At 38.0% G+C, this 10,004-nt stretch overlaps 1 protein-coding gene across 2 annotated transcripts in view; it reads left to right on the forward strand.

Annotated features, from left to right (window-relative positions):
• The window catches only part of CCDC122 (coiled-coil domain containing 122), a 39,346-nt gene extending 33,042 nt beyond the window's left edge, over window positions 1–6,304 (forward strand). For both annotated transcript variants that reach the window (XM_074299165.1, XM_074299166.1), the window contains one exon: window positions 4,906–6,304. In XM_074299165.1, the coding sequence (XP_074155266.1) occupies window positions 4,906–5,055 (150 nt within the window). In that variant the 3' untranslated portion in view covers window positions 5,056–6,304. The remainder of the gene's footprint in view (window positions 1–4,905) is intronic.
• Window positions 6,305–10,004: the final 3,700 nt, after the last annotated feature.

The raw sequence follows: 10,004 nt of genomic DNA on the forward strand, positions 1-10,004 counted from the left end.
TGCTTTACACTACTAAGGGCTTGAAATACAAAGGAAAAACAGTCCCTGACATCAAGGGGTTTATATTTTAATGAGTATCAACATATATAAAATGACATACAAGATAAACTTAGTGGAGATAGGCAGAGGATGTACTAATATCTGGCAGATAGAAGGGCCTTCTAGAGCCCAGTTTCTTAAACGGGTTTACAACTGCATATGGGGTCTCATAGCTGAATGTGGGGATTATGAAATAATGATTTGTTATCAGTAGATGTTTGATTTGTATACCTATTTTATAAACGTATATACCTGGGTCATGTAAAAATGTTTCCGGCACAAAGGGGTTGCAGGTGGAAAAAGTTTAAGAAGTCCTATTCTAGAGGAAGTGATGTTTGAGCTGAGTTATATAGGAAGCCAGGAGCTCTAGAAATTGGAGGTTGGTTAAGGAGATGATTTGGGGGATAGGAACAGCCAGTGGAAAGGCATGAATGCCTGGGATGGAATGATGTATGGGAGGGAAAGAAAGGAGACCTAGACGGAGTGGGAGAGGAATCAAGTGTAAGAAAACTGGAAAAGTGAAGGCTGGGTAAATGTCATCTATTTTTATCCTTTGTTTTCATCACCTCCATTTTTCAAGGAACCTTCAGTCTCGACCTTTCCCACATGAAACAAAACTGTAGTGTTGACTAGTAATTACATTTACAAAGCATTTTAATGTTTGTGGGACAGCTGTGAATAGAGTATCATGCCTGAAATCATGAAGACTCATTTTTCTAAATTTAAATATGGCCTTGTTGTTGCACAGTTCCCTTCTGTTGTCCTGTTTCAGTTTCCCTAAATTGTCTTGCCTGTTTCCCTGAATTGTTCTGCCTCAGTTCCTAATTGTTCTGCTCAGTCCTGCCTCACCACCCCTCCCTCCTAATCATGATAATCCAGATAAGGAGAAAGACCTTCTATCTTAGACATCATGACCCCAGCCCTTCCCTACTTATCAGAATGTCTGGTGCCTCCCCTACCCTGCCAGAACCGTGCTCTCAGTGTTCTGACTCTGCCCCTGCCTCGGTCTAACCCTGTAGCTGAGCCACGTGTGTATATATACTTCCTGGGAAGCACAATTAGCTGCTGGATGCTTTGGACACCAGCCCTAGGGCAGCATCCCCCAGCACAATCTCTCTTTTCAAATAAAATATTAAAAACTCTCTAATCTCGATCTTGCCTCAGTTTTCCCTGCGTTACATTTTGGAGGCCCCAGTGAGATATGAGAGCAGGATCAGAGATTAGAGACCTTTGGGTCTCCTCCTTAGGCCTGGGGCGGTTGAGCATCTGGGGTCTTGGCCTGGAGAGGCCGGCCCTCTGGATTTCTCCAGAGTCTCTGGGAAAGAGAGCAGTTTTCAGCCACAGCCACGCCTGTCAGTGACACTCCATTTCAGCCATGGGAGAGTAAATCTGGACGTTTTAGGACTTAATCTGACCTGTTTACCTGTTCTGTCTGTCTGCGCTAGCATCTGGACTCTCAGAATAATAAAATACCGACGGGTATTAAATGCTGAGAGGGGTATCTGTCATTCTAGGATGCTGGGTGATCCCTCTGGTTTTGTGTCTTCTAAGACACATCTGGTCTGACCTGACTGAGCACTCTCTGGTTATGTGTGTTAAATGCTTTGTTTAGTGTGCTAACTGTGCAGTCTGTGTGATTTGTCTGTCTTTTTGTTAATGTAAGAGCTCTGTTAAGTTTTAAGAATAATGATTAAGACTTGGTTATTGCAATGTTGCTACTGTGCTTAGTACACAATTTGCTTGTGATTTTAAACTTTTTAACCTGTTGTACTAATTTGTAAGTAAAGGAACAGAAAAGCTTGGCTATTTTAAAACTGGCAGACGGTTTTTCCTTGGAGCAGGTTTTCAAAGCCTGCTAGAGTAAAGGGCTCTTTGTGATTGAAACTCAGACAGGAGAAAACTTTTGATTAGGAATTTTAGGATGATTCTGAAATTGTGGGAAATAATTTTGCTGTTGCCCGTGCAGGCTAGATTTGGTTGTCTTTGAGTATAAAGAGAAGTTCTGTTAACTTGCCTAAAAGGGGTCCCGTGCCTCTAATTAGGTAAAGTATGTTACCTTCTGAAACACTTTGAGTAATTTGTTAACATTATAAGTTATGCTTTAAGTCCAGCTCTGGTGGACATATGTGGGTTTTATGGAATTATTAGCTATTCACTGTATTGTGAATCTTAACAGTTTTGATGGGAAAAGGAGAGGAGAATGAAGGTGATTCATGAAGAATTGGTTTGTATGAGCAATTATAGGTTTGCATGACTTTAGGAAGTAAGAGAAAGTATTAGGAAAGTATTTGGAAAGAGAAGGAAGAGGTGGGGGAAGGAGAAACAGAAAAGGATCTTTTGTCTTCAAAGATGAAGATTAAACTCACCCCCCCACTGCTTTCTGCTACTTTAGCAATGGAGCCTCTAGTTAGAAAGGTTGTTGGGAATTGGTTAAAGTATGTAGCAAGAGGGAAAGAGGAAGCTGAGTCGAGGGTTAGGAAGCATGGTGAAGTTAGGAGAAAAGCCACGTGGAGTAGGGGAAGGGTGGAAGGGAGGCCATGTGAAGTCCCCTTCCCCCAAGTAAGCCTGATATAGAAGAGCGGCCACATGGAATCCTTTCCTCCCCACACTAAATGTATAAATTGAACATTATACATCTATTTGGGCATGAAAAATGTGAACTTATTGGGACAAATTTCTTACTATTATCAATATAAAGTCATGATAAATGCCTGGTTGGGATTTATATGAAACTTTGGTTAATGGGATTTGTTATTGGAGGTAAAATTTCTTGGGCTTGTAGTTTATGTATTTGGGAGTTTTAAAGCTCCACCCTCTGACAGTTAGTGGGATGTTATAGTCATGTCTCTGCATTTTTTTCCTCCTGTGACTGATTTCTTAATCAGGACAATGGTGGAGAGAAACTGTTAATGCAATCCAATTACATCATACCTTACTATTTCCAGTCTGGGTATATGTAATCATTATGTCCTAAATACTTGGGCAAATAAGTATTTAGCCTGGTCATCTATCTGTACTGGATATTGTACCTGGATATTCAGGTTTTTTTAAAGGACAATTAACAATGGTTTGTGAAACCTAACTGCTGTTTTTATTGGGACTACAGCTGTTTGCCTGTCCTGTGAAACAAACTCATCTCTTCTCATGGGAAGCTGCTGGCTCTTTACCTTTTGCAGCATTCTGGTGAACCAAGTCTTTCTGTCTCAAAACTGTTTTAACCTTTATTTGTTAGATTTGATTGTTGTTGTTATTGTAGATTTTGGCCAAATTACAGATTTTTGAACCGCTTCTGGGACATAGATCAGCCCATCTGAACCTTGGTATCAGGCAGCACATCACACACATCCCCTCCCTGGACTGAGCATCTCTGCCCATCCTCAACACAAAGCAGTTTTTGAATGAGAGACCATCCCCCCTGCTCCTAGTGTACTTTGGACTGATATAAGGGAATTTGGGAATGGTTGATGACTGACTGTTAAACCGTGACTGCGTCATCTATTACTGTGTGTTTTAAGATTTGGGATGGAAATTGTTAAACTTGTGTAACTATTGCTTTTCTGTTTGAGAGATTTTTAGGAAACCCTACTGTACTATTCTGTTATGTATAGGAATTTTGATTCATTCTTGGGATTTATATGTGGGATGGTTATTTGATAATTTCTTTCTGTGAGAAAAAAAAGGAGGAAGAGATAGGAAATTGGGGGAACTGGTGGATTTTTCTAAATACTTCAAAAAATGGGAATGCCTGGTTCCTTTTCGTTTTGTCTTAGGCACTTCTGCCCTACTCCCTATCTCACTAGTTCAGATTGAATTGAAAGCTTTCTAGTAGTCCTTTTCCCCCCCATTTTTACTATGCTTTAACTTTAGAACCTCTTATTCTGTTGGAATTGCCCTGGCAGACTCAGTTTTGGGGATTATTTTTCAGAAACAACCAGAAATCAGACACCTGTCCTGGGACTGGCAGTCTCTCTGATCTGTTTCTCCACTCTTGTAACCCCAATTCCTTAATTAGTATTTCAGCAATCTCAAAGGACCTTGTAGTTTTATATTAGACCTCTAAAAGTTCCATATTTTCCTGCCTTGATGGTCTAACTTTACATACTCTCACTGCTCAGAAATCTGATCCTTTCTGCAGTCCTGTCTGTTCCTCTGGGCGGGGACAGGTGGAGCTACTCCAGCCTCACCTTCTCCCCTGCCCTTCTGAATGGGCAGCACGACTGTCTTGAGCCCTGCTGCTCTATAAGCAGAGGCTGAGTTAAATGCACAAATGACCACAGACCTAACTCACAGTGAACTGTCCATTACAAACTAGATTCTCTGGCTGAGATGGTGCCCCAACTGCAGAGGACCTGCTATTTCTGCAACAGGGAGCCTTCGTATTGCTGACTAGCTATGAGACCCTGAGTTGCTCACTTACCCTGTTGTTTCAGTTTCTTTATCTGTGAAAAGAACTGGAGAAGGAAATGGGCAACCACTCCAGTATCCCTGCCAAAAAAATCCCAAATAGAATCACTAAGAGTCAGATACAACTGAAAAACAATCTAACAACAACAAATTGATGTTCTGAAATACTTTCCCCCACATTATATAATTCTCACAACAGTCCTGTAAAATCAGTTCTTCGAGTATCCCCATTGTGTAGATGAGCTGTGTAGAAATGGAATGACATCTCTAGAGTCACATAGCTAGAAATTAGTGGAGGAAGAATTCAGGTCTCAGCTCTCTTGCTCCCAATCCTGTACTAATTTACAATACATGACAATACTTCCTTATTGCTAAGACTTCTTCACTTAAGTAGATAGCTTTTTATATCCATATTTATTATTTATTATACATTCTACTAAATGGCACTTTTTGTTTCAATAGGTACAAAATAAAAGGTATGATGCTATTTTAAAGCGCTTACACTGTCAAGTGAACAAGCTTCAGGCAAAAAGAAGACAATGGCAGTGGAATATTCAACAGATGGAAAAAAAGGTGGAAGAACTAAGGAGATGCCTAGGAATGAGAGAATAAAACAGGACTCTGGCAAAATCGAGAATACAGATGACAGTGTACGCCATCCTTGGCTTATAGCAAAATAATTTGGGAGAGAAACCTTTGGATCTAGGGTTTATCATTTCTTAACTAGTCTTAATCACTGAATGGTGTTGCTTCAGTTAAACTGAGACCTGGGTAAGATCTTAGTTTAAAAAGGCCAAGGTCTCACACTGCATCCAGGGCCATCTCTAGTCTCCTGATCTGCATCTGGCCCAGGTGGCTCTGGAGGGGAAAGTGAGATGGAGGACCTTGATCAGGCCTCCCTCATGTAAATCCAGCTCAATTGCAAGTCATAGCTTCATTTTCCTGATGTCATGGTTGTCTTTAAGGACAAAGGATAAACAACAATTACCAAAACAGTTGGATTTACCTTCAAAGAGATTTACATAATGAATGTTTCCTCCCTTTTATTAAAACGAGTCCTCAGTTTTAATTCAGGCACTGCAGTTGAGAACAGGTATGTGTAGAAGAGTATGTATAGAAATTTTGAATTATAGATGGGGGACTCTACTGATTTATGTAGCTGAGTAATAAATAACCCTTATCTACAGTTAGACTACATGTATGGACTGTCTGGGAAAGACTCCTTTGTACAGAAAGTCAACTCAGCTAAATGCTGAACTTTGAAAACTGGGTGTATAATTGTTTTTGTTTTTGTTTTTCATTTAGTGCCAACACACTGTAAAACATTTGGCTAGAGAATACTACTCCTGAATTTACAATAATTTCAATTTAGTATATTTTAAACCTAATATTTTAGAAAGAAAACTATTATTTACTTCAATTATGTTAGAACTTGTTTTCTAGAAAGCCATTTTAGCACTAGTCCCTGACAATATTTACAATAATTTCATTGTTACATGTTCAAAAAATGTAACTTTTCTATTTTGTCCAGTAGGTGGCAATTTAGTACCAGTTTAATCCTTTTCTTTCTTGGATGTTATAGAATGGAAATTGAAGTATTGTAGTTGTGGTAAAAACCAAAAAGCATCAATAAAACTGTGTTTTTCAGTATAGCTCTTCTACATTTGTTTTAAAATAGCAAATGTTTTTATTCCATTAATGCAACAAAAATCAGCTTTTAATGTCAATCAAAACAAACATATTGTATTTTTAAAAGCTTTTTATTTTCAAAACATATGCACAGATAATTTCTCAACATTGACCCTTGCATAGCCTTGTGTTTAAGATTTTCCTTTCCTTTCCCCCTCCTCTTTCCCAAATGGCAAGCAATCCAATATATGTAATAATGTTAAAATATATGTTAAATCCAATATGTATAAACATATTTATACAATTTTCTTGTTGCACAAGAAAAATCAGTTAAAAAATGAAAGAATATGAGTAAGAAAACAAAATGCAAGCAAACAACATCAAAAAGAGTGAGAATATTATGTTGTTATCCACATTCAGTTCCCACAGACACCTCTCTGGGTGTAGATGGTCTCTTCATCACTGAACAATTGGAACTGGCCTGAATTATCTTATTGTTAGAAAGAGTCACATTCATCAGAATTGATCATAGTATAATATTGATGTTGCCGGGTACAATGATCTCCTGGTTCTGCTCATTTCACTTAGCATCAGCTCATGCAAGTCTCCCTAGGCCTCTCTGAAATCATCATCTGGTCAGTTCTTATAGAACAGTAATCATAACATTCGCATATACCATAATTTATTCAGCTATTCTGCAGCTGATGGACAGTGACTCAGTTTTTAGTTTCTTGCCACTCCAAAAAGGGCTGCCACAAACATCATTGCACATGTGGGTTCCTTTCCCTCCTTTAAGATCTCTTTGGGACACAAGCCCAACAGAAACACTGCTGGGTCAAAGGGTATGCACAGTTTGATAACTCTTTAAGCATAGTTCCAAATTGTTCTCCAAAATGGCTGAATGTATTCACAATTCCTCCAACAATGTATCAGTGCCCCAGTTTTCCCACATTCCCTCCAACATTTGTTATTATCTTTTCCTGTCATTTTAGTCAATCTCAAAGGTGTATAAATGGTAGCTCAGAGTTGTTATAATTTGTGTTTTTCTGATAAATAGAAACATATTGTATTCTTAAAAGTATTGATCAATTGGATTAACCAATTTTCCTCCCTTATAGAAAAGTAAAAATATCATGATAGTGTAAAATAAATTTTAATTTAAAATTTTGAAAAGAATGAAATGAAAAAGTACTTATTATATTCTAACTATATGTCTGGTACAATCCTGAGTGGTGGGGATAAAAAAATATAAAATATAGTCCTCAAGGACTTTACATTCTAATAAGAAGAGAGAATATATATTAGGGGAATGATGAATAGGCACAGGTAAGTAGTCCCTGCTATTTGTACTGTTTCATCTCTTAAATCAAATTCAATTTAGTGTTTATATGTAAAACCACTTATCTGAAGAGTTCTTTTAAAATATATATATATATATATAATTTGTGGGATTTCTTGATTTAAAATGGAAAACATAGTAGCTATCCATTTTCTTCAGCAAATATAACTTTCATTGTGCCTGAGAACTAATGAGATCATTTAAGACCAAATATTTCTGTCCTAGTCTTATTATTAAGATGCATTGGCCTATTTCCCAAAGAATGAAATATAGGGGAAAAGAACCCTTGAGTTGTCAAGGAGAAAGAGTTGGAGTCCTTGCTGAAAAGAAATCTGAGTTGTAGGACAAATGAGGGGGATCCAGAGCAGTCAAGCAAAGAGCAAAAAATATGCATAGTAAATTAATTGACAAAAAGCAGATGATGCCATAACTTAAAAAAATTAAGGAAGCCTAAGTAATAGAAGAATAGACAACAGGTAGAGATATATAGCTTTGTATGTTTAAGTTTGCACTATCAAACTAATTTTCTCCTAGTTTATATTGCATTCTTAGCAGTTGCCATTAACTGTTTTACATTTGTCTGTCTATATCCAATGTTTAGACTTTTCCCAGGCAGGAAAAAAAACTGAGCACAAAAAAAAATATTGTGCTATATCTAGCACTTTGGATTTTTAATTTAAAAATTTCTATATATTTTAGATAACTATTTCTATATATACTTGCTAAATATTAATGTTAATGTTTACATAACAATTTCAAGTTAAGAGATAGGATATTTAAAATATAAATGTATACAATAATAAATAATGATGATTATTTCACTAAACTTTAAATATTATCAATATGGTTTTACTTCCCTACTAACCTCTCTAGGCAGAAATATAAAGATGCAGATAATGATTTAGCACTGGACCTTGAGTAAGGAAACATGATTTTAACTCTGGACAAATCATTTAGGCACTCTGAACCTCGTTTTCTTCATCGTTAAAATGGAGCTAATACAGTAGTCACTAGTAAACTCACAGTATTGTTGGGAGAAAAACATTTTGTTAATCTCAAAATTCTCTATGTATATGCATTGTTATCAATTGTCCTTTGCAGAATTTGAGTCCTTGGGGGATTGAGTTCCCAGGAAAAAATGTTCCCTACTTCATGCCTCCTTCATGCCTCATTATGGAGGTAACTCATAATCTTCAAAGGCCGTGTGTGTGTGTGTGTGTGTGTGTGTGTGTGTGTGTGTGTGTGTGAGAGAGAGAGAGAGAGAGAGACAGACAGACAGACAGACAGACAGACAGTCAGACAGACAGACAGACAAATACAGAGAGGCACAGAGACAGACAAAGAGAGAGAGAGAGAGAGAGAGAGAGAGAGAAACTGACAGAGACAAAGTCACACTGGTAACAGAAGGATGAATTTTTCAGCCACAGCAACTCTCCAAGACCACCTACAAAGACAAAGTGATGTCAGCTCTTTTTGGTGGAGCCCCCTAGAAGGAGACTACAGAAGGGTGTTCATTAGCCTTAGGCTTTCTTGTACAAGCTGGCCTCTTACCCAAGGCCTTCTCCCGTAGTTTCTGCTCAGCAGTGAAGCTCCCTTTCTAAAGAGTCTTGGGGAGACAATTACCCCAGTTTCCTGCTCCCTAGCTGTGACTCCGCCTCCAGGGCTTCTAGACTTGGAAAATCACTAAGCTCTAAAACTCCTCTGGATCTGGCGACACCAAAGGTCCTTAACTGCCTGTTTGGAGCTTATTGGAACTCCAGAGCTCATTTGCTTCCAGCATTCTTAATTATCTCCAGCTAATTTTTTTCTAACCCATCCCCAAACCTACCCTATTTTTACCTGAAAGGAAATGGTTTCCTTTAAAACTGACTCATCCACATGTTTTTGCATCTTTTCCCTTTCACAATCATTTGAAAAAAGACCCCAAATCATAAAACTCGAGGTACGTCTTGTTTCCCTGAAGATAAAGGTTATTCTGCTTCTACCTCCCTAAGGATCTCCCTCCTTTGAAGCAGGATGCTCACAGTAAATTACTGGGAATGACCACTGAAGGCAGGCTGTCCCTCACCTAGTAACTGCCAGCAGTCGGTTTCCTTTTTTTCTCCTTTCTTAAACTTGCCTCTGGGCTGAGACTTCTTTAAGCAGGCAATATATTTTTTTCATTTTCATTTTCATTTTCTTTCTTTTTTTTTTTTTTTTTTTTTTTTTTTAGTTTCTAAACATTTAAACACCAAAAGAAGGCCAGGGTGAGGTTTAGGATAACTCCCTGCAAAACATATAAAATGAGATTCCCAAAAAACTCCTGTCCCCGCCTCAAACTCTTCCATCTTCACCTGGATCTATGCTGCTGAGATCTCCTGGCTCTAATCTAAGTTTATATGAATTACTTGCTCTGTGACTTGCCCTCTCCTCATTCTCTTTCCCATGTTGACTCAAACCTCTACCTGTCCTTATCCTTATCTTCTGCCTTTGTGTCCCTCTTTGTGTCATTTTCTGTGCTGTTTTCACCATCACTTTTTGTCCCTTACTTAAATGTGGTTGAAGTCCCATCATGGTCTTTCTTGGAAAGTACCAAAAAAACCAGGAATGCCTA

This window comes from Sminthopsis crassicaudata, chromosome 3 (genome assembly GCF_048593235.1).
Source record: "Sminthopsis crassicaudata isolate SCR6 chromosome 3, ASM4859323v1, whole genome shotgun sequence".
NCBI classification, from domain to species: domain Eukaryota; kingdom Metazoa; phylum Chordata; class Mammalia; order Dasyuromorphia; family Dasyuridae; genus Sminthopsis; species Sminthopsis crassicaudata.